General features: G+C 41.3%; 2 protein-coding genes across 2 annotated transcripts; both read left to right on the top strand.

The window, feature by feature from the left end:
- Positions 1–810: 810 nt before the first annotated feature.
- On the top strand, positions 811–2,176 carry si:ch1073-44g3.1 (uncharacterized protein LOC797133 homolog). Its single transcript, XM_055033891.1, has 2 exons — positions 811–1,039; positions 1,286–2,176. Exons 1-2 carry the CDS (start codon positions 1,035–1,037, stop codon positions 1,956–1,958), a joined length of 678 nt encoding a protein of 225 aa, XP_054889866.1. The 5' UTR covers positions 811–1,034; the 3' UTR covers positions 1,959–2,176.
- Positions 2,177–4,209: 2,033 nt separating this feature from the next.
- nsd1a (nuclear receptor binding SET domain protein 1a) lies at positions 4,210–23,844 on the top strand. The gene is made up of 23 exons (XM_055034298.1): positions 4,210–4,897; positions 5,335–6,347; positions 7,022–7,163; positions 7,942–8,114; positions 11,451–13,263; positions 13,360–13,484; positions 14,054–14,273; positions 15,543–15,646; positions 16,275–16,334; positions 16,415–16,606; positions 16,709–16,801; positions 16,898–17,021; positions 17,135–17,335; positions 18,394–18,573; positions 19,189–19,345; positions 19,424–19,629; positions 19,708–19,820; positions 19,904–20,173; positions 20,256–20,372; positions 20,478–20,619; positions 21,405–21,511; positions 21,637–21,841; positions 22,598–23,844. Exons 2-23 carry the CDS (start codon positions 5,352–5,354, stop codon positions 23,344–23,346), a joined length of 6,489 nt encoding a protein of 2,162 aa, XP_054890273.1. The 5' UTR covers positions 4,210–4,897; positions 5,335–5,351; the 3' UTR covers positions 23,347–23,844.
- The last annotated feature ends 744 nt before the right edge of the window (positions 23,845–24,588 follow it).

Here is a 24,588-nt window from a genome sequence, read left to right as displayed (position 1 = left end):
AACTATTAGTTGTGCATTCCACAAATCAGGTTTTGATGAAGTAATATCAAGGAGGGGAAGAGGTCTTTCTTGGGCAAGGGGCACGTCTCCCTGAACACATCGTCCCCATTGTAGAACCTGGTGGTGGCAATGTCATGCTGTGGGGTTGCTGGAGCAACAACAGGAAAGCTGATCAGACTAAAGCGAAAGATGGATTAAGCTAAATGTAGGATAATCTTGAAATATGGTCAATTAGAGTTTTCAAAAGCCTGAATGACTCAGAAGAAGTTCATCTGCCAGCGCAAAACAAGAAACCAGAGCTATCAGAGTGGAGATAAAAGTTATATAAAAGTATTGTTCATAGATGCTTGTCATAAACCTGAACTAGTTTGAAAGAAGCATCGCCCAAAGTTTCTGTCATCACATGTTCAATTTAGTTAATATCAGAACACCAATTATATATATATATATATATATATATATATATATATATATATATATATATATATATATATATATATATATATATATATATATATATATATATATATATGATTTCCGAATATAAACATTTTGGAAACTGTTTAAATTTGCAATAAAATACACCTAACTTTTTTGTTAATATGATGAAATATGAAAATGGCCATGAGTTTAATATCATTTAGACAAAAGCTTCAGAGTAATAGTGATGTAGTTGCTCTGCAACAATTTGAAAGCTTTGTTATATGTGATCTGAGCCTCACTACGTCACTCGGTTCCTCTCGACGTCTTGTAGACCCGCCTTTGCGCATGCGTGCTCGGTTAATGCCGTTTTATTAATTTTTTTTTTTTTTTGGGTCAAAAATGGCTGCCGGTCCCATCTAACCCTCCTCAGCAAGGAATAACCAGGCCGTAAATAAACTGCAGAAAGCGGATTGTTTCCGGTCGGAGCTCTGGTCAGAGCACAGGGGGCGCAGGGGGCGCAGCGCCCGCACAAAGATGATGCTGCTGCTTCCAGAGGGGACAAACCTTTACGAGACACAATCAACGCGTTCCAACACAACACCCAACAATAAATGAGGTACGAGCTGACCCGTTTATGTGTTATGAGTGGCTAAGCTTTGATTGCAATGGTTATCTGGTTTGCAACAAGTTACAGTTTTACAAACTCTGGCTTTGCTTTTTTGTTTTTTTTATCCTTAATGTTTTGTGCTGCAACCTGACAAAAAAAAAAAAAAAAAGGGCCTGTGTGCTTCATCAAAGTAAGCTGCTTCAGTTTGTACTTGCCACATGTTCTCCTTATTTCCACTCCTCTTCACCCCAACAGAAAAATGATGCACCGATTGAGCAGCAGCACCAGTGACTTCTGTATCGGTGGGCTGGCAGAGGACTGCCACCCGGCCAGCCACTTTGATTTATGCAGCACCCACTCCAACAAGTTTTATGCCTCTCCGACAAATCCCAGTTTGCAGCTGTCCCTCGCCACTCTTACCCCCTTGCCACAGGGAATACACAAAGCCATGACATGCCAGCTGCAGGAGACCCAAGGTGACTTCCAACCTCAGGCTGTGAGAATCGGGGCCGGCGAGGCCCTGGCGCCCGATGGCCCCAAGAAAAAGAAAGGTACTGTTAAATCAGGGCGTAGAGGGAGGCCTTCGGGGACTACAAAGTTGGCTGGGTACCGCACAAGTACTGGACGCCCACTTGGGACGACCAGAGCGGCCGGATTCAAAACCAGCCCAGGGAGACCCCTAGGGACCACCAAGGCAGCGGGATATAAAGTCAGCCCAGGCAGGCCGCCCGGCAGCATCAAGAGTCTAGCTCGTCTCAAAAAGCTAGAGTTTGGCTGTGACGCAGCAAAAACACTTGACTTGAGCAACTGCAGCATTCCCAAGAAACTGGACTTCCCTGGCACTGATGTTCCGCCTTTTCCGTACGCCATCATGGAAAGTAGAGATCTCTGTGATGCCAGCAGCAAAGTGGATGAACCCGGCGAATAGCTCAACAGACATCTCTTGTTATTTGGTTGCATGAGCATGCGTCAGAAAACTTTTTAAAAAAAATAAAGAAGCTGTATCACCTTTCACTCACATCTAATAAGTGAATTAAAGTGTAATTACCAATGCATTAATTCATGCATGCAAAAAAAAACAGAAAAAAAAAAAAAACATTATCAGAAAAAGCAAAAAAAGTCATAAGTAGCAATTCAAACTTTATGTCAGAGTTGTTTGTTCCTTCAGTCTGGGCCAGCTCAAGGTATAAATCAAAATTGAATCTTCTTAGGAACCCAAATTAAATTTACACAACTTGGTGACCATGTTAAATTTAAAATTATTTTTTATTTTTTTTAAATGAGCACTCTGTCTGTGTTACAATTTATTTAGTAACGTAAAGTGACTTTTGAAAATGCATGATGTTATAGTCAAACGAATTAATGTTCATTCACTAGTCGACCGAAATACAAGCTAGTTGAAGGCAGAAGGTAAAAACTGTCCAAGCAGCCAAGCATGAACATTATGATGAATTAAAGGTGGGCCCCCAAATTAAATTCTGCTCCAGGCCTCAAGAATCCTTGAGCCGGCCCTGGCTCCAGAACATTTTTTATGTCTTATGTTTTTGTTCTAGTTTTACTTTCTGAAACAGATCAACCAGCTCACTTCCTTGACAGAAAATGTTTTCAAACTAGTCTACTTGTACAGTATGTGTTTTATTTTGTTTTGCAACCCAGCACCAAAGTTAAGCAGTGAGGTTTGACCTACCAGTTTCAGTTTTGACTGATTCTTGCTGAAGACACATTAATCAAGGCAAAAATGGCTCCAGTTTATTTTATAGACAGATTGTCACCTTTTCAGTATCAAAGCATTTGTCCCTAAATGTGTATAATTTTCGTTTAGGCTAAATATTGCATACATGCAGTTGTTTAATACATTTAGAGGCGGAAAATGGTGGGAGTTATTATTTTTGGTTCTACAACAACGGAAAAGAAAATTACCGTCTGTGGCGAATCTCTTTAAACAATTAAATTTTTAACTAGCTTCATCTACTATAACTTACTACGTTTTGAGCACAGTGTTTATTCTTTCTGCAGTTTGTAAATATAGACATCTTTCCTACTTGTTATTGAACTCATCATAAGCACTTCCATTTTTATGTAGTTATACTTGTCACTATTGAAAATCAGAAATGTGCATTGTGGATTATATAATAAATCCTAATGTGCTGTATGTGAAACCATAATAAAAATCTTTTCAAGTATGTGGCTCAAGCTCAGTTCACCCCTTTGCCAATTTGCTGTGCCTTTTGGAACCTATTCGAATTTCGACCACTCTGACCACCATATAGTACTGATCAGTAGTTAGCTCTGTTACCTTGCAGCTTTGCAGCGTGTCCATGTGCATGCATAGCCTTTCTCCATGTGCTTCAGCCTCCTTCTTTAGCCCAAAAACATGCAAGTTAGGCTTATGGTGCTATTGAAACAATCTCATACACAGTTGTGTGTTGTTGTTTTGTCATCCTTAAGGGAATGAAGATTTATTTTCTGACCTAAATTTAAAGTCCTGCTACAGCAATATACTTCAACTCATAAAATTCTAGTTCGGCTTTTATTTATTTTGGTCTGCAACTCCAAGGACATAAAAAAGCCTCTTCTAAGCACCCATTACAAAACATTTAATGCTCCTATGTCGCCACTAGGGGTCTTTTCCCTTCCTGACAATTGCTATTACTTTGTAATAAATCCTCATATTTACAGTTAGTCAAGTTAAATCACGGATGCCATTATGACACTATTAGAGTGCGTTTTTACAGGGATGTATAAAGGAGGAGCCGGTTCATAATAAAACTGGGCCGTGTTGTTATGTGAATCGTGTTTAAATTGATAGATATCAGCCCCTGTAATCTACCGGATATTCCCAGAAACATTTCGGACCTTTAAATGGGGTAAGATATCAAATAAATGCGTGGGTCAGCTGTATGAAGCAATCACGAGGTTTTTGTGTGATCCTTTAAAGAGGACAAGAGCCCACTGTGCGCTCTTTTACATACAGTTGCGCTTTTGAATCCGAATAATTTCAGTCTGCGTAACTACAGGACATGCTTGTGTGACAAATCGCTGCTCGAAAGTCAACAGAAGACAATAACTTTTCACGGCGCAGCGGCTCTCGCCGCTCGTCTCTGTCTTTTTTGTATTTCCCTTTGCGCCTGCCTGCCGGGCCTGCTTCCTCCTGCCAGTCCTCTGTGCGGGAAGACAACATGGCGCACAGAGTGAGGTCTGACCGGGGAGGCCGTGTGTGCGGCTCTGAAAGTGGCGTGGAAACCGCGCAGCTCGGTCGCAAAACAACACACCCGGAGTCTGCTGTCAAACACGCCGAGGCGCCTCGTTCTTTTGCGAACTCCTGGGAGTTTGTCGCTGCTGCTGTTTTGCAGTTTTAGTAACTTCACCTGGATGTCCTGACGCGCGCGCTTTGCGCTTTCGCCCGTATTTACATGAGTGTGTGCGGCAGCGCGCGAGTGTCACGGCCCTCTGCGGAGACGGGGGGTTGGGTAGCTGGGTAGCCGATTGGCTGCTGCTCACCAACACAGTCAGCCTGGGCTTGTTTTAACATAACCGAGGGCACTTCGGCTAGCACGAAGAGAAAACATGTAGTGAATAATCTGCCGTGGCAGAGGGAGACACCGGTTGTGGCTCTCGAGGTGGAGCGGCAGATTTAGTCCTGTTCTTCCCTGTAAAGCTGACAGTTTCTAAAGAGGAGGGCCGTCGCTGCTGCCGTCGCCGCTGCTGCTGATGAGGCGATGAAGTGCCGAGAATGAGAGCTGTGCCTGGGCCTACTATCAGAGCTGCTGCAGCTGGGATTGTGCAGGCAGAGCCGAGGAAAGCAGTCGCTTTGTGTCACTCCAACAAAGATCCGCTGTTGGTTTGACGGTGGCCGACCTACAAATGGTGGGTTTTTCGCCCTTTTTTCCACGTGTTGACAATGTGTGAGTTAATAGTAGCTTCCTCTGATCGGTCGTAGCTTGTTTGTGTTTTTTTTTTTTTTTTTTTTTTTCCTGTGATGGCTCAGTGTCACCACCTTCACCACTGTCTCGGTGATCGCCATGACCCACAATTAGCAGACAAAGCGGCGCTATTTTTTCTAATAACTCGCAGACAGGAACGTGTGGACCGGAGCTCACCGGTGGACGTGTTTAGGGTTTTGTCTTGAGCTGGCCCTTCACAATGGAGGCCATGCTATCACGGTGTGTGTGCGCGCACAGCCTTCGCTTTACAAGTTTCTTTGCAGACTGGATAGGTTGTTGTTTGTCTCGGATTTGTGTTTGTTATGCTGGCATTAAACGTCCCACCTCCCGTGTCTAACAGTGTCTGTTTCTGTTTAACAGGATATAAGGATGACAACATGAATCAGTCATACAGACCGGGTCCTAGGGTCGAATCGGTGTTTGGCCCCAGCCAGCCAGATCTGAGGGCCCGAAACGGCCCTCTGAGCACTTCTTATAGGAACCAGTGTGGCACTGTGACTCGTGGACTGGGCCAGCTGCCACAGCCTGCTTTCCTGGGATACAATCAGCTGGAGCGTTTCCACTGCTACAGTCCACACAGGAGACCACAGCGCCTGAATGCTGACCTCCAGGACAGGAGCAGCTTACGCTGTGCAAGTCCAATCACCGATGATGACGATGATGAGTTTCAGCCGCCAGCAGTCCAACTGCCTCCATCGCCTGGCACTGACAACATGGAGCCATTCGAGACTCTGCATGCGGGTTACAGCCCACAGAGGAGACCACAGCGCATGAACGCCTCACTCAACAGCAAAGACTTTCACTCCAGGAGCAGCTTGCACTGTGCCCGTTCGATCACCGATGAAGATGAGGGGTTTGAGCCACCGCCCATCCAGCTACCTTCATCCCCTGGCACAGACGACATGGACCCCTTTGAAAGTCTGCAGAATGGGAGCAGGAACGGCTTCTCCCCTCGTAGCCCAGACAGCTTCGAGCGCATCCCAGATGCTCCCATCGGGTTTTGGGAGCATCGGGGCTTGCATTTTGGGTCCATGCTGTTTGACAGCGGTGACATCAAGGAAGAGGAGGAGGGGCACGGCGGTGTTCAGGACCTCAAACCTTTTCAGCTCCCCTCAAACACGACCCAGGATAGAAATGTCACTGGGAGCAAAAGCACATGCAACTCAGTGGTAGAGAGACGAGCATACAAACCCACAGTCTTTAATCTGATGTCCAAAACTATTTCTGAACTTAACCCCACACTAAGCCCCAGTGCACTGCCAGAAATCACTATGAGAGACGGGTGGAATGTGGGCGAGGAGTCGGACAGCGAAGTCGAACTCACCTCTCCTGTTGACCCTGGGTTTGTCTCACCAGCTGGCACAAGCTCTAATGTGAGTTGGACACACGTGGGGAATTTCTTTTGCATTGTTTGTGCAATCAAATGAACATTTGCTTGTCTTGGCTATGTATTGGAGTGGAGAAATCTAATCCACGGGGGAAGATTCTGTTAAAAGTATCACTTGAAATATATCTTATAGAGATGCACCAATCAGTCAGCCAAAGATGAGAATCTGCTCTGATTAGTTAATGAATACAGACAAATATGAAGCATTTACCCTTTTAGTAAAACTTAGTAAAACTCAGATACAGTTTAGTGGCATATGTAATGTAAAAATGTAAAAATGTAATGTAAAAATGAGAATAGTCTTATTATTTCTTTGTTTTCTGTTTGAATCAGAAGCTATCTAAGAGCTGTAGTTCTTTCTCTTTTGTAATGTCTAGAATCTTAATCGTAATCGCTCAAAATGAGACTCTAGGTCTTCAAAGAAAATCAGAAGTTGCTTTTGACCAGAAAGAAACTGGATTTTTTTTTCAAATTGGTGAAAATATATGTTGAAATATACACTTTTAGATTAAACATATCTTGATGAAATCTAACACCAGAAGAGGAGCTGCACTTGCTTTCCTATACCGTTCTGTCACTGTTTTGATTTGATTTGAAATAACATGACCTGCCATTTTAGCCTTTGTCTCACATTAAATTGTTTTCCTTGTGCTGATTTAGTCCAACAGCCCAAAGAAAAAACTTCTCCCTGTTGTGAAGTACTTAGAAGGAGACCTGGTGTGGGCAAAATTCAACAGACGACCTTGGTGGCCCTGCCAGGTCGTCTGTGACCCAAAACATGGGAGCCACACAAAGATGAAAGGTGAGTTCTGATGAAGCTTTGATGACTTTTTGTATTTTTATGTTCTGTGGACAGATATGCCGTCAAAATAAAATGTAACAAGTAGTTAATAACCAATCAAGTCTGAAAAGCATCACAAAGTTAACTATAACCATTTTAAGATATAGTTAACTTAAATGGTTAAGGGTTATAGCTGTGTTTGTGCTCCCTTTTACCACATTTATCCTTCTAGTTAACTTTCTATTAATATGTTTGTCTGCAGAAATAACCTTTTGAGGCTTGCCTTCCTTGTGGAGGGAATGAGTGTATCTTTTTAAAAAACAGTCTTCCCTGTGATTGTGTTGGCCACACATGATCATATTTCTGCAATAAAAGTATATATTTTTTACTGGTGTAGTATTATATACATATATGTATATATATATATATATATATATACATATATGTATATATATTTTGACAAACCAAATAAGGAGTTTTTCTTACCTGCAAGTCCTTTTTATAAGGATTAACGCAGGCCGATTCACACAACAGGGAACTATTTATTTATTCTTATTTATTCTACTTTATTTTAAATTTAATACTGTTGGTAGTAATCGATATGATGGAGAGATTTCATTTTTTTCACAAAAGTAAAATCTGATATTCATATTTAATGATATGCAACTTTAACTCTCTATGAAACATTTGATCTCACTGGCTAATTGGCACTCAATCAAATTTATTGTCTGTGTGTAACACAACTAATAACTAATCTGCTGTTCATTTCTCTATCTTTTTTTTTTTTTTACCCCTTCAGTACCAAGTAATCGTCCTTGTCGGATGTATTTCCTGGAGACGGTCGGCGAGGTCACTGAACGCACCTGGGTCCCAGGGAGCGTCATTCTACCATTTGAAGGGGGACATCAGTTCGAGGAGCTGCCTGTTCTTAGACGGAGGGGAAAGCAGAAAGAGAAGGACTACAAGTATACGGTAAATAAGTACATTTACATTCACGGTCAAAAGAAAGTACAACATCTTTGAATTCTAGATTTTTACCTGTCAGGACCTTAAAAAACGAATCTGATCTTTACATGGACGTAGAAGTATTTACGTTTTTAAACTGCTGTGTACAAAAACCCATAACAGATTCCACAGAGTAATGATGTATTGAACAAATCCAAAGCTAACATGGAATAGCGGTGTGTGAAAGGCCCACAGTGACTAAATATGTCTCTGCTATGGACCCACGTGGGGAGAAACAGAGACTTTAGAGCCTGTCTGCCAGGACACAAAGGGAACGTGAAAATGTACAGAGCTTTTCAAAAGTGCTAATAGCTCTTTTTCACATTTGTTAGCTCACAGCCACAAATTCCAACGTAAATGATTTGAATATTAAGCGAGCAGCACAGTAACTCATGGCTGTGAAGTAGAAGAAGAATCCATGGTTTCAAAAATTCTCTACAAAGCAAAATTTAAAAAGTGTGCTATGCATTTGTGTTCAGTCAGTACCTTATAGAATCATTTTACAGCAGCAATTCTGTGATTGACCTCGACCAGCTTCGTACATCTGACTTCTGCAAAATCGATCAATCTTAGTCAAAAAGAGGGCATCTGTGAAAGTCTTTTTTTTTTTTTTTTCAAATCTCACCTCAGAATCTCAATTAAGCTGGTCATTCTAACACCTGAATATGCTTTGATCTCACTATTGCAACATTGCTCTTGTTCAGGTTTGTTGTCCTGCTGGTAGTTGAACCCACTCTCTAGTCTTTTGCAATCTCCAATAGGTTCTTACCCAAGTTTCCACCTGTTTCGAGCTTCATCCATCTACCATCAACTCTGACCAGTTTGCTTGTACATACTGAAAAAGTACATAATTTCCGTATGATCGCCTTGCTTCAACTGGGGAGGGCATATTCACAGTGATGTGCTGTGTTTCAGCCACTGTGCATTATATGACTTCCAAAAAGATAAGATAATTACATTTTTAGACCAGCTACTTAATAGTGGTGGCCCAAATTGCCCTGGTTTCAGCAGCAGCGACTCCTCCCTCTTCTTACAAGTGATGTTCAATACCTTCGATTTTCTTTTCGATCCAATACTTATGTGCAAAACACCTAATTTATTTGGTAAATCTAGAAAAAGTGTATTGATTATAATCTTTGCTTCATAAAGAACGCCAGGCATCACTCTTAATTTATTTATTTTAAATTCCAAACTACATTTAGGTAGGAGCCGTGTTTATTATAGCCAAGCTTTTTTAATCATGCAACATATGTGAAAATAAATAAAAAAGACAAGTAGAAAAGTAATTACCCTACAGAAATAAATCCTTGTTTAATTCATAAATATGAAATGAAAGCTGGTATCCTAATTGACATTACCACAACATGTTCATTTGAAAATCCTGGCGATGTGAATGAAACAGCAACAAAAGCATCCATCTTTGAAACTTTCCCATTCACATGTTTTTGTTTAGGAGCAGAGGCATTTTTACAGTTTTCTCTTTTAGTCTGTTTGGGTTTTTGGTCAGAATTTGTTCTGCCTTCGAAATGACTTTCTCTGCAGACTTATTTTACGATCCGCCATTGTGTCTGTGTCTGAGTGAGTGAGTTAGTGAGAGAGTGAGTTAGTGAGTGAATGAGTGATTGAGCAGGCGCATGCTGCGTTTGAGCATTATGTCTATACACAGCAAGTATCAAGTATTTTTCTTAGTGGTTTTTTGGGTGCTTTCTTTAATCCAACACTATATATTTTACACAACCATTGTTAACTCTGCTTTCTGATCTCAACTTGACTGGAGGAGAAAACGGACTGTAAAAGGCTCCATCAAATGTTTTTTTTTTTTCTTTAAATTATTGTAGAAATATGAGGGGCTGATTCAACACGATCAGAACATTTGAGATTGTTGATTGATCACATAATCAGTCGGTCTTTTTCTTCACTGAAAACAGAAAAAATGTCTGTCATGCATTTTTTTTTTTGTATTTCATTAATTGTCCTGATGCATATTATGACAGCTCTATATGCAGTGATGGCATAGTTACTTTGAAAAAGTAAATTTAATCTGATTACTGATTACTCCTTGAAAAAGTAACATAGTTAGATTACTGATTACTTGATTTGGAAAGAGACTAAGTTACATTAAAAGTAACTTTTTCAGTTACATTCAGCTGCTGCTAAGAACAACGCTTGTGAAAATTATATTGGTCTTTGCCAATACTTAATTACATGTCATTGTAATTAACAATGTATCTCCACTTATAAGGATGAATTCCAGGGGAGATTGTTTAATGGTTATGACAGTACAGAATAAGCTTTAGTAATTTGTGCGTTTTTGTGTGTCTCACTATTGTCTCGAAAACTATAAATGTGATTTTCCAGCAACAAAATGCGCATGTCTCTCTTCCCTCCATTGTTTATGTTTCTGTCGCTCCTGATACTGTCACAGAAACGGTGGCCACCACGCGTAGAGGAAATAGAATTAAATTACAAAAGAAAATAGTAATAATGCACAGTAAGAGAAAGTGATTTCGATAAGCAACTAAAAACTGACCACGACACTAAAGAACGACATCACTGTCTATACATTTAGCAAAGTATTAACACAACTAATGCTGTTGATGCTACCATTTCATTTTAGAGAAAAAAAACTTTCTCATGGCAAATTTTCTTTCATTAACTTTCTCATTTATTATTCTCATGCCTGAATAAAGCTTGAGATGCAATTTCTCTGAGCCCTCTTTGGTCTGAAATTAATGGAATATTCTTTTCTAAAAGACTGGAAAATGTCTGACATTTTCCACTACTTGCTTGGAATAGACATAATAACTCTTCCAGGATTGATTGGCATCAACAGTTGATTGTTTCATGTCATTGCTGAGGTGTTTTTTCGTCTCTGCTTTGTGTAACCTTCACCTGTATGCACCAGGTGAGCTAATTTGTAGACTAGTAACCACAAGTTAGATAAGTAAATCAAGTTCATTTAACTTTCAAAACCTGGCTGCTCCCTTCCCTCTTAAATCTGTTTTTAAGCTGGAGGGGTTGCACTTAGTTTCTCAGACAGTGCTTTTCCAGTTTTGGTTCACATTTGTGTAACCAAAGCAAATGTGAATACAAATGTGCAATCTATTCTATGTTTCAGTACAAATACAGTAAATTTAAATAATATTAAAAGTTGTTAAACCTCCTCCCCCTAATAAAGTCTTTCCTGACTCCAGGTATGTGAAACTTTAGAATTCAAAGAACTGTGTTTCTTTTTCTCAGTGACTGTACCTATTATTCCCTTATTGTGTAAACTTATCTAAGCATAAATTATGATCTGAGCAGATTCCAAAAAGTTTGCTGACTGCGTGGAAAGTCAGTGTGGCTGAAGCTGAGTATCTGCTCCCGGGTCGACAGAGGAACAGTGAGAGTTCACTTTCACTACCTGTCAATGGAGACGAACATCTGACCAGCCTTCCTCCATCTGAAGAGCCGTTGGAGGCCCCCTCCGTCTCCATTGCCCCAAATCGACCCAACTCACCTGGTCCGGCGACCAATGGAAATGGCCACCATCTCTTCAAAAACTCCACAGCACACGGCAATAGGAGCAAAGCTTTGAAAAAGAAGAAGAAATGTTTGTCGGACATATTTGGTCATATTGTTAGTGGAAAGGAAACTGCCAACAAAGCTGGTCAGCTTCATGCAACAACGCGTGCATTGACAGAGGAGCCGAAGGACTCGCCTTATGCCGACTTAGATTCAGTTCCGATGTTGAATCGACCTAAACGCACAGCTCTTTCTCCAATATATGACGCCGATACCACGGACAGAAAAGAGCATGCTTCAGTAAAAGTGAAAAAGACATCTAAAAAACTAAACCTTTGTTTAGATCCGTCTGATTCATCCTGCATATTTCAAAACAAAGCGACCTCTAAAGACCCTGGACACAGGCCAGGCAAATTGTCCCAGGGTTCAAGTGAAAAGCACTCTGGGACTCTTTCTGCCAGCAACCATCTGATGACAAAGGCTCTGAAAGCAGCAGAAGAGACCAATCACAAAGATGGACCAGCCACAAGCCGAATCCCACCTGAAGCTCCTCCTGAAGGCTGCTTCGGCAAAACTCCTACTGATGCTGCCTTCAAAGCTGAACTGTCTCCAAATCGGAAATACCCCAGCAAAACATGTTCGTTTGTTAACCACAGCTCTCCGAAACGTCGCGTAAGGAAGCTGAATAAGAAACCAGTTCACAACGGCTCGGTGGTGAGGTCAAAGTGCGAGGGGATAACTCGGCCTGCGCAGCAGCCGGTTAGGATCAAGGCAGAAAACAGTCCATCAGATCTATCTACCTCCTCCTCTTTGTCTCTGTCTCCAATGGACACCTTTCAGGATAGTAAAGAATTAAGGTTCAAATCACTAGCGATGGAGGACAGCAGTGACTCTGAGCTGAGTGTCTTTCGACCGGACTCCAATTACAAATTTAGTACTATTCTGATGCTGTTAAAGGACATGCATGACACTCGAGAAAAAGAAGGCACACCGCTGGTGCTGCCGCCGTCGGCTACCTTAATAAAGGAGGAACCCCTGGTGATCCCCACCGCAGCAGAAGGTGGTCTGCTGAGAGGCTCCTGCGAAGGTCTACCTCTTCAGATCAAATTAGAAAATGGGCAGTCGGAGAAACCCATGCTGAGCCAAAGCACACCGGTGAAAACCAAGCTCTGCTCTAAAGCGGGCGCCTCAGCCGACACCCATCACTGTGAAGGCTTTCCTCCTCACGCTGAGGTCGGGAGTTCGGAGAAGCAGCGCAGAAAACAAAGGCTTCCATCTAAACTGAAGCTCACGACGCCTGAGCTGTGCTTGGATGTACCTGAGAGAGACTTAATCAGCATCCAGTCTGGCTCGACGGAGCCTGTAGCAGACTCATTTGGCCCCGATTCTTCCGCCAGCTACCTGGAGAAGTCCTCAGAAATCGCTGTGGCTCCAAAGAAGCGCTGGCAGCTGGTCGAGGAAGCTGCTGAGACTGAAGCAGCTGGGAGTGAGAGGTCCGCTGAGACCGAGGCACCTGCCGAGATGAAGGGTTCTCCGACAACGAGAGCATCTCTAGATCTGGAGGCGCACACTGAGAATGACTCACACTCTTCAGATGCTAGCAGCACAGCCGGTAAGACTCGAGCAAAGTGCTTTATAGGTTTTTTGTTCTTTTTTTACTGAGACAAAACTTTTTGAAATATGAAAGTGTTTGTTTTTTTGCACACAGGACAATCTGAGAACAAACGCCTCCGGAAACCAACCAAGAGGCTCTTGGAGTCCACCGAGGGGTATGAACAAATATTTTCCACAAAAAAGAGGTCAAAGAAACACCCGGCAGATTGTTCCAAAATGGTGAGGAACGTTTTTAGGGTTGTGGTTTCCTACAGTACAGATTATAAAAAAGAAACAAAAGTTTGGGGATTTTTCAATAAATAATTAGTTACAGCTATCAAAGAAAAACCCAAAACCATAAAAATAATTATAAAACTGTACAAGACTTGTACAAATATGTAGACGTTTTTCACACTTTGTCCCATTATGATCACAATCTTCAGTGTATGTTATGAGAGACACAGGTAATTGTGAAATAGAATGAAAAGATTACATGGTTTGTAACTTTCGTTTTTTTGAACAAATGAAAACTAAAATGTGAGTAGTGTATTTTATTTTATGTAGCCACACTGGGTTTTGCACTTCATTTCATTTATGTCCGCTCAGAATAATGAGTTTAATTCTGATTTTTTAAGTAAGGCTCCTTACCTGTGAGACTTCGTTTCAGAATTCGGCATTACTTTGTTTTGATCTGTCACATAAAATCACAGCAAGTTTGCTGTTGTACGGTGACTGAATGTGCCAGAGGTGTGAATACCTTTACTACCTTTACTATCCACTTATGGATTGCGTCTTATGTTTCTGCGTAGGAGACTTCAGGGATTATGGCACTCCATGAGCTCAATGCTACAGAAACCATAGATACCTCAACGTCATCTTTTGCGGAGCTAAGAGAGGCTCAGGAAAAGGTGGATCCGAGTCCGTCTCAGGAAGAGTTTTCTCCTCCAGCACCACCTTTATCTCCTGTCACGGCACCACCCCGCTCTGACACAGACGCAGCAGAGGAAACGGATCTGTCTTTTGAGTGTGGTGAGTCTTACTCTCCATCTGCTCTCATCAGAGAGCATCTCCATCTGCTCTCCATCTGCTCTCATCAGGTTTTCACCACTCATCCACATGCAACTCAAGTTTTCTTATCTTTGTATAAGATCTGTTTGGGGCGTTCCCATTTGAACTGGATATCAGGAGATTAGTAGAATCAGAGGTGATCCTGCCCATATGATCATTGAAGCTTTTTGAGCTCAAATCCACAACAGTGGGACCATTTTTATGTTTTTTTCCCACTTTTTTCAATTAACTTTCCAATTTAGAGGAAAAGGTAAACAGTTAAAAAATAAAATGATTATTGAGGAAATTTGATGTTATTGCCACCTACTGGCTTGATTTAGGTATTGCAGTGTTTTTCACTAAATTGACAGAGTATATAGAAACAAATTTTCTAAAATGTCCAAAGAACATAAAGTGGGTATAAAAAAGTCTGCAAAACTCCCTTTTAAAATGCCATTTAATGTAAAACAAATTATCTGATATCCAGTTCCAATGTCCAACCAGCATTTGATTTTCTTGTGCTGCTCACTTACATATTTTAAATAAAGTCAGAGTGGTACAAATAACAACCCAGCTTTTAAAATGTACACAGTTAACCCAGTCATCAACAATTTGAGTAAAAATATAAGCAACAATATTGACACTTCTAAATCTAGATAGTTCTCCACAATTGATGAAAAGACTGAACAAATGCCAGTCATGTTGGCTTCCAAGGAAATGATTTGGAAGAGCTGCAGGAATTTCTAGTTAGGACTGGTCATCTTCTGCGTGTTGCAGTAATTTTCTGTAATCACCAGATATCTAGACTAAGGAGTATAACTGAAGAAAAGTTCCAAATCTGGGAACAATCTGCTAAAGTCTTTTAGCGAGCATGTTGTGGTCGAATGAGATGCAATTCCAAAAGTAAAGTTTGTTACTAAAATGAGACTGCACATCACCAAAAGAACATCATACCAATAGGGAAACATGGTGGTGGAAGCGTCATGAGCTGGGATTACTTTGTATTCTGATGGACCTAGACTTAACAAATAGGATCATGAACAGTTTTAAATGTAAGTCAGTTATTACCCAAAACCTTCAGCTGTCCTTTATCATCATATATGGGACTTAGAAAAAAAATTCAGAAATTATTTATACGATAGTCTCATGTTTTTACACCTCAAAAGCCCATTATTGCCATGTTGTGTCTTTGAATGTCAATTTCTGCATGTGAATCCTTGAGACTTACCTTGATGTTTTTTCCAATGTCAGACTCGGGAACATCTCTTCAAGAAAGAAAGAGGCCCAGGAAGCTCTCACACAAGGCGAAGGAGTGTACCATAGAAGAAGTGTCAGCAGGTTCCTCGAAGAAAAAGGTATGTTTACGAAATCTAAAACTACACTGCCTTGCAAAGGTATTCACACTCTGAACTTCTTCTCTTGTCACTTTAACAACCATAAACCTCAGTATATTTTCCTGGGTTTTTGCATGTGTGCTTAAAATGATTCTTATCACTGGCAGATTTAGGTTTGTGAAGTGAAGAAAGCTAAAGATTAGGGTGATGGCAAGGAGCCCTCAGTAGGCTTGGAGCTCATTGCAAACGATTGTCAAAATACCAGTGAAAACCCAAGAAGGGTTTGATTGCTTAATGCCGATATATTTTTCTTTGGTCATTGAGAAGATTATACATTTCGATTAGATCTTTGATCCTGTTTTTAAAGTGTTTTAGTATCTTTCCAAATAAACAAAAGCTTCTCATTTGAAGAAACATTATTTGTTAGGTGTATGAATAATTTTGGGCCTAACTGGAGTTGTAATTAGGGAAAGATAGGAGCTGAATACAAATGCCAACTTTTTTTTATGTTAATTTTTAAAAAGCCTTTTGATACTTGTGTATAATTTTGTTTCCATTTAAAAATTTTGCACAATTATATGGTGGCTTTTATCATAAAACCCTAATAACTACATTGAGATTTACTGTAACTTCACCAAATTTGTTACAGGAATCTAAGCGGCAACTCGGCATTTCGCCAGACGTAAAAGTGTCAGTCAAGAAAACACAGGTATTCATCAAGGCACCAAATATTTACTATAACTTGCTGAAGTTCTGTTTAGTTATTCTCATCGTTGTTTTGCGGGATAGGTCGCATCCGTGACGAAAGAGAAATCTGCCCCCTGCTCATCATCCGTCCCTGCTGAAGCCGCCAAGCGTCCAGAGAGCAGGTCACCCAGCCCTCAGCGGTGTATGACCCCGAAGCAGGAGGCTGAGACAGAGCCCTGCAGCGCTGAGGAGAAACAGGAGGAGCACACTGGAACACTAACTCCCAAACCTGAGGTGCTCCTGCTGTGTTTTCTCCAACCAAAATGTAGAATAATCTCTAAGTTTCTATCTGTTCTGAGGGCTTCAGTAACATTAGATGGTATTCATCTCCTTTAGGTTATGCCGGTGGGTTTGAATGACAGTCTCTCGTCCCCGGGTGATGTTAAGGGAAAAATAGGAGCTCCATCTTTGAAGGAGAGCGTCTGTCAGGTGAAATGACCTTCACACTGACTGTGATGTGACTATTTTCACCTTCCGTGTTAATGACAGGCCAGTGTGCCTCTTGCTGCGTGTGCGTTTTTATAGGTGTGTGAGAAGACAGGAGACCTTTTGGTATGCGACGGTCCGTGTTTTGGTGCCTTTCACCTGCAGTGCATCAGCCTGTCTGCGGCCCCCAAAGGAAAATTCCTCTGTCAGGAATGTAAAACTGGTGTGTCTCGCTTTGTGACTCACAAAGGACCTAAAACCCAGCGACTGACCGTCAACGGTTTGTCCTAAAACACAACAAGTCTTCAGATTCTCATTGACTTCGTTTTGTTTCAGGTGTTCATAACTGCTTTGTGTGTAAGAAGTCTGATAATGGAGTGAAGCGCTGTATCATCCCCCTTTGCGGGAAGTTTTACCACTCGGACTGCATCATGGCGTATTCGCCCACCCAGCCGCATAACAAGGGCTTCCGCTGCCCTCTGCATGTCTGCCTGTCATGCCACATCACCAACCCTCTCAACGCCTGCAGCACCAAAGGTAGACCCCCCATCATTTCAATCAAACCACATCTGTAGAGGAGCTTTTATTACAGTGGGAATACAACATGGTTAGCCTGCAGAACACTGAAGCACGTGGTTGGCTGGCTGCTTTCACTCAGATAAGACAGAAGCTCTTATTTTTGGCACTAACATCATATTTGATGAATTATCAGGTTTTATGGTTAAAATAGTAAATTAGTTTTATTTTAGATATCTTTCTTAACAGTACAGAGTTGGCTCTAGACATCTGAGCTAGAATAATTCAAAGATTTAAGTTCCTGGCTTGAGAAGTGTTGAAACTGAACAAGTTGTGAAGAGGCTCTTTGACTCTGCTGCCACCTTCTGGTAAACCAACGAATTGCAGGTTTTACATACTAATTATAGACATCTCTAAATTAAAAAATCATCCAAAAAGAAAATACATTTTTTCACCAATTTGAGTAATAAACTGAACTTGACCAGATTGTTTCAGAAATAATGTCAATTAATGAGTTTGGATTTTTCTGCATGACCGGATTGAATTGCAGTGTGTTGTGAATTGGCACTATAAAAATAAGGTTGAGTAAAATTCAATAATTAAAGTTGGGTAAAGGTAGAGACTGCATAATCTTTAAGGTCTTAAATGCATAGTTTTAAAATTCTTCCGATTTTTAAATAAAGTCCTAAAGTATTTGATAACTTTTCTCACTTACCAATAATCACCTTGAGGAAGTACTAGAATTTTTTTTCTTTCTTCTTACAAATTTAACACCCTTTGGGGGAAAAATAAGTGCATAAATAGAGTTCTACAGTGTTTTAGGCAATTTTAGATAATTATGATTTATTAAAAAAAAACAATTTTGTGTCTAAACATCTGTGGTTCTTTTTCAGTTACTTATTCAGTACTTGTTGCTATTATGTCTCCGTGTCCTGACAAATTAATGTCTCTGTAAAATAGTGAATTCACTTAAAGTATTTAATCCCATACAATAGTGTCAACTGTATTAAACTTGAACTTGGGTTATGGTGGCAGTTTCTGCACGTGGATGAAGCTGTTCTGTGTGTTTTGTTTCTCAGGTCGGCTGGCTCGATGCATCCGCTGTCCCGTAGCCTATCACCCCAATGACAACTGCATGGCAGCAGGCAGCCTGGTGTTGTCCAACAACAGCTTCCTGTGTCCCAACCACTTCACTCCTCGCAAAGGCTGCAAGAACCACGAACACATAAACGTTAGCTGGTGCTTTGTCTGCTCTGAAGGTCAGTCTGGGCTTGGGTCTGCCTTATAGCTTTCAGTCATGGTAAACAGAAACTATAAACTCAGTTGTGGGGTTTTATGTGTAACCAGGTCCTAAATTTAAGCTAAATGAAGTCAAATGGAAAATCAACCCTTGTTGTTTCTGTAGCGTTTAAGAGAGCAAGTAGTTGATTTTGTAGCCGTACTGTTTAGGGGATTTCATACTGATCAGCCAACAAATCTTACTGGCTAGGGAAATATTTTAGACCTACTTCGATAAGTGATGATTTAAAGTGATTGTCTTGTTTATACTTACAGTTTTCCCGTAAGAATAAATGTACCAGAACAGGCATCACAACCAGGGTTAACAAGTAATCAACAAGCAGAGGTTTTAACAGTTCTCTGGTCTGGATAGTGTAATGCTTTATTGTTTTGTAAGTTTGCAAAGTTTCATCTAAATCAGCTGCAGATCTTCTGTAAAGATAAGGTGTATATAATTGGGCGTATATACTTTAGCATTTCAGAACAAACAGCTGTTAAGTATGCGGGCAGCGGGGTGATGATTGATGCTGCATCCAAAGGACTTGGACAACATCTCCTGTTTATACTGAAGAACTTGTATTTTCCTGACTGTGCAGGGGGCAGTCTGCTGTGCTGTGAATCCTGTCCTGCTGCTTTCCATCGGGAATGTTTGAACATAGAGATGCCTCAGGGTAGCTGGTTCTGCAACGACTGCAAAGCCGGAAAGAAACCTCGCATGAAGGACATCCTCTGGGTCAAATGGGGGCGATACAGGTAAGGGCGCAACATTTCATCACCACGCAACAGCTCAATGCAACAGGAAAGGTATCTGAAACTCGGCCTTTGCTTCAGGTGGTGGCCCGCTGAAGTGTGTCTGACCAAAGACGTCCCAAACAACATCTTGAGGATGAAACATGAAGTGGGGGAGTTTCCAGTGCAATTCTTTGGCTCCAAAGATTTCGTGTGGACGTACCAAGCCAGAGTCTTCCCCTACATGGAGGGTGACACTCACAACATCGATAAAATGGGAAAAGGTTCTGACGCAGTGTACAAGAAAGGTATGTGTTTTTGCCATTTATCTGTTATTTATCTGCAAATAAACGACATCGGCTGAGATTGTATTTGTGTCCTTAAAGCCTTGTCCGAGGCCGCAGAGCGTTTCAAAGAGCTACAGACCGAGCGAGAAATGAAGCAGCTTCAGGAGGACAGAAAGAACGACAAGAAACCACCTCCATACAAACACATCAAGGTACGCTGAACTGACCCAACGGGACGTAAAACCAGCTGACTGCGATAAACTGAAAACATGGTGAATGGTACTTTGTTTCCTAGGTGAACCGACCCATTGGGAAGGTGCAGATAATCACTGCCGACCTGTCTGAAATCCCCCGCTGCAACTGCAAGGCGTACGATGAAAACCCATGCAGCATGGATTCAGAGTGCATAAATCGCATGCTGATGTATGAGTGCCACCCGCAAGTGTGTGCAGCCGGGGAGCGATGTCAGAACCAGACTTTTACAAAGCGACAGTACACCACTGTGGAGATTTTCAGGACGCTATCCTGTGGATGGGGTTTACGCGCAGTTTCTGATATCAAGAAGGTAAATTGGGAAAAATACACATTGAAAAAGTTTTGAGAGATTTTACCCATTTCTCATTTTGTTCTTTGATTTTTACCTCTAGGGTGCTTTTGTGAGTGAATATGTTGGGGAGGTGATCGACGAGGAAGAATGTCGCGCCAGAATCAGACACGCTCAGGAGAACGACATCTGTAACTTCTACATGCTGACCCTGGACAAGGTGATTCTGAGGCGAATAGCTGTCAGTGGAGCATGGAGACGGGATAAATGATCAAACACACTGAAACAGATCAGAGGACTAAACTTGTTACTTTTGTTCATTTAGGATCGGGTCATTGATGCTGGACCCAAAGGGAACCAGGCACGTTTCATGAACCATAGCTGCCAACCAAACTGTGAGACTCAGAAGTGGACTGTGAACGGAGACACCAGGGTTGGGCTGTTCGCTCTGCAGGACATCCCAAAAGGTTTCGCTGATCGAATGGATTTCTAATTTTTTTATTTTTTGCCTTCTTAAAGTTGATAGTTTTTACAACCTTTCAATTGTGGTTTGACTTGCCGCTCCAAATAATTACATTTATTTAATGCTAAAGATTTGTATGATGATTTGTTCAGTTAAGAGGAGGAAGTCATAAGAAATGTTTCCCTGAAAGTTTATTTCAGGGAAACTTTTGGGTCTTTTGAAAGACCCAACAGATTGGCACCCCAGCCATGGATGTTAATAGTGCTCCATTATGAATTCAGCCTGCCTGTAAAATAAACAATTGTGGCAAAAATGTTAGTCCTGCGAACTAAAATAAAGACAATTTATTATAATTTATTCTTCTTCAGTGAAAGGAAGCAGCTGAAAATCTCAACGTTCTACACATTTTTAGATAGAAGCTTTAGCTTCACTATTAAAATGTTTTGAAAACGGCATTTTCTTAAATTACATGCCCCTTTTCTCTAGAATCAGAGTTTCCTAACTCCAGTCTTTCATGGCTATCGTCCTTAAGTGTTTGTATCTGAATCGAACGTATAAATTGACTTGTCAGAGTCAGGTAATACAGAGACCTGCTGCTGGCCTGGATATTTTATTTAGCTGTGCTGAAACAGAGATCTAAAAGTTCACCGTTACGCTAGGGCATAACGGGTGAAGAATGTTTCATTCTTAGAAGATTTCTAAGTTTTCTGACTGTGATATGTAAATTTTGCTCTTTATGTGTAGAAATTGTTTTTGACAATTAAAGCATCGGCATGATTTTCACTTTAGGGGTTGAGCTGACCTTCAACTACAATCTGGAGTGTCGTGGTAACGGGAAGACTGCTTGTAAATGTGGAGCTCCCAACTGTAGCGGTTTTCTTGGGGTTCGACCAAAGGTAAAACTGTATATTCAATCCGTGGTGCCTCTGATCACAATGTTAGTCAAAAATAACGCTCACCATTGATTAACCTTCACCTGGTTCCTGCTTTGCAAACCGCTCCATTTCCCATCTTTACTTAGAACCAGCCACCAGCTGAGAAAATGAAACTGAAGGAAGGGAGAAGGAAGGGCAACATGAAGAAGAAGACCAAGCAACAAGTAACGAAGGAGAGGGAAGACGAATGCTTCAGCTGTGGCGACGGAGGCCAGATAGTGTCCTGTAAAAAGCCGGGATGTCCCAAAGTCTATCACGCTGACTGCCTCAACTTGGCAAAGCGACCTGCAGGTTAGTAGATCTACAGATGATTACCATTTCAAACTAAAATTTATACTCAAAGTAAGGATGTGTTTCAAACTGAATGTTTGTAAAGGTAAACATGAGAAAAAGACAAAAGGGTAAGAAAAGCTACTAACTGAAGTGGGAAGATCCAAAGTGCTGCCAGAAGATAAAAATTAAAATTTTGTAAACTTAATGTGGTTGAAGATGAGTTTCATTTCATATTTCACTGATCTTTATATTATGATTTAAGAAATAATCTGTTAGTGAAGATGTAACAGAAAAATCCTGATTTGTTTTTGCTGTCTGAAGCACATATGTTAAGTTGGCTATTTAATGAAGAGACTGTTGTAATAACAACATTTATTGTCTTTGTTGTTTGGCAACAAAGACACCTGGCTTGGTATCCATTATAATCAATTTTTTGTTTGGGAATTTGTGTTCATGTTTCATCATGTTTGGGAAGCTTGTTTGGTGGCCATCTTGACATCCTTCTAGACTGATTTGATGTGTTTGTGTCTTGTGAGTCAATGCAGGCTTAACACTCAAATCACATAAAGAATTCAATATTTTTGGAAAACCATGTAGAATTTTCTTTGTATTTCATAATTTTACCCTACATGACATTAAATCCCAAAACAAAACGCTGAAGTTTGTGGTTGTAACATAACGAAATGTAGAAAAGTTAAATATTTAAAACACTTATTGTTTCAGTATTTTTCCATATTTCAACATGGCTGAAGCAATGCATGATCTTGTCTCCAGGGCGATGGGAATGTCCATGGCATCAGTGTGACGTTTGCGGTAAAGAGGCAGCTTCGTTCTGCGTGATGTGCCCCAACTCGTACTGTAAAGAGCACCGAGAAGGCAAGCTCTTCATCTCCAAGCTGGACGGAAAGTTGTCCTGCAGCGACCACGACCCATGTGGACCCGAGCCACTGGAACCTGGGGAGGTACGGGAATACATGCCCAACATGGCCTCCATGAGGCCCGGGAACATGGCCGTGCCCGTCCTTCCCGACACGCTTCCAGCCGCCACCGGAGCAACTCCTCCTTCGTCTTCTTCTCCTGCTTCCCTCTCCTCCACTCCCTCCCAGGCTGCTCCATCCGGCCGAGAGCCTCCTCCTCGCCTCTACATCAACACAAAGACTGCTACTTCCAGCTTCGTCCCCTCCAGCACCTCCTACCTCACTGACAGAACTGAACTGGAAACCGGCTCCGGCCGCGAAGGAGAGGATGGAGAAGTGGAAGACGGTGATGTGTACGGGTTAGACACGGAGGAGGACGACGACGAGGAGGAGGACGACGACGAAGAGGACAATGAGACCGAGGAAATGGAGGTTGTGGAGGAGGAGGAGGAAGAAGAGCCGCTATATGGTAGCGACGCACTAGAAGATGAGGAGGACGACGAAGAAGGAGGGGACGTGTGCGGGACGTGGGGCGGCTACGTGGACGACGATGCTGATGATGAAGAGATGGAGGAATGGGGGAGGCTGGAGGACAATGAGAAGTGACCCCCTCTGTAACGCTGAGCAGGAGCTACCTCCACACGCTGACAGGACTGAAGGAGTTCCATGTTTTGGTACCTACTTGAACGCAGCACTGCCTTCACTGTGGTACAGCATTGCCTTCTCATCTCCAGACTGACAGCGGGGATGTGTCCTGGTGCTAAGGCTGAACTGTTGTCTCACTCAGTCTCTTTATATTCCTGTCCAGACTCTTATTTGTGTTTGGTGCTCTCTTGATTTGTTCTGTCTTTTCACACTGTTTACATAGTTCAACCTTTTTCTTTTTTTTTTCTTTTTTTTAAATGTTTGTAATATAAGAAATGAGTGAGAAGTTTGACCAAACCGTCATCATGAGGCCGCCTTGTCTCGTCGTCCCTGTCTTAACGTCCTCTTTCTGTTTCCAGGAGTCGTTGAATCCCTGTTACAGTTAGGCAGAAACAGTACCTTCTCTGTTTGTGAGGAGTGAAAAATAAACCCACTGGAGTCATTCATTTCAGATAAACATTTTGGGTTTCTCTGTATGACAACAGTTTGAAGAAATGAGAAAAACAGCTACCAGGCAGATGGAGTTACAGGAAGCTCCTGGTGTAATGGCACATCAGACAGGCAGTCTTCTTATTTATTGAAACAAGACATGAAAAAGGGTTTTTGACGGAAAAATAAGAAATTCCATGGTGAGAAACAGTGCTGACCAAAAAGACGATAAAAAAATATGATGATGTTTAAATCTCCCTTATCCTTGCATTTTGTCTGATATTAAGAGTAGCTTTTGACACCTCTTGAAATTTTTAATTCGACATAAAAACATGCATTTCTGAGCAGCAGAAATACCAGAAGGGCATTTTGGGGCATTTTCTGCTCCCAGCTTTGTGGGGTCAGTTTATGGATGGCTCCTTCCTGTCACAATGTAAGTTTGCAGCAGTGTACAAAGCAATCAATGATTATTTTAGTAATTGATTATTTTATCTTGATAATCTGAAAAAGTATCGGCCCATTCCACAATTCTTCATTTAACCATTCGTTTTTATATAACATTAGTCATACATTAAAAAATTAACATTAGCAAGTGATTCCTTTTCTAAATAAGAAAATAAAAACGTTCTTGTGTAAAATGCAATAACAGCATTTCTTTAGTAAATTTGCACCTGGTGATTCTGAAACTCACTTGAGGAGTTTTGGGTAGAAAATATTGATAACAAAGGTCTTATTTCAAGTGCAACATTTTTTGTACGGTTGTGGCTTAATTAC

This window comes from Poeciliopsis prolifica, unplaced genomic scaffold (genome assembly GCF_027474105.1).
Source record: "Poeciliopsis prolifica strain line A6 unplaced genomic scaffold, Auburn_PproV2 SCAFFOLD009, whole genome shotgun sequence".
Classification (NCBI taxonomy): Eukaryota; Metazoa; Chordata; class Actinopteri; order Cyprinodontiformes; family Poeciliidae; genus Poeciliopsis; species Poeciliopsis prolifica.
Note: the sequence above shows the minus strand (reverse complement) of the source record. Positions and strands in the feature narration are given on the sequence as shown.

Excerpts from the sequence above, each read along its gene's own strand:
- nsd1a (XM_055034298.1), top strand. The coding sequence starts at position 5,352 with ATGAATCAGTCATACAGACCGGGTCCTAGGGTCGAATCGGTGTTTGGC. Across the intron at positions 14,274-15,542 it reads GGATCTGTCTTTTGAGTGTG|ACTCGGGAACATCTCTTCAA; the intron begins GTGAGTCTTACT and ends TTCCAATGTCAG. Across the intron at positions 16,607-16,708 it reads CACTAACTCCCAAACCTGAG|GTTATGCCGGTGGGTTTGAA; the intron begins GTGCTCCTGCTG and ends CATCTCCTTTAG.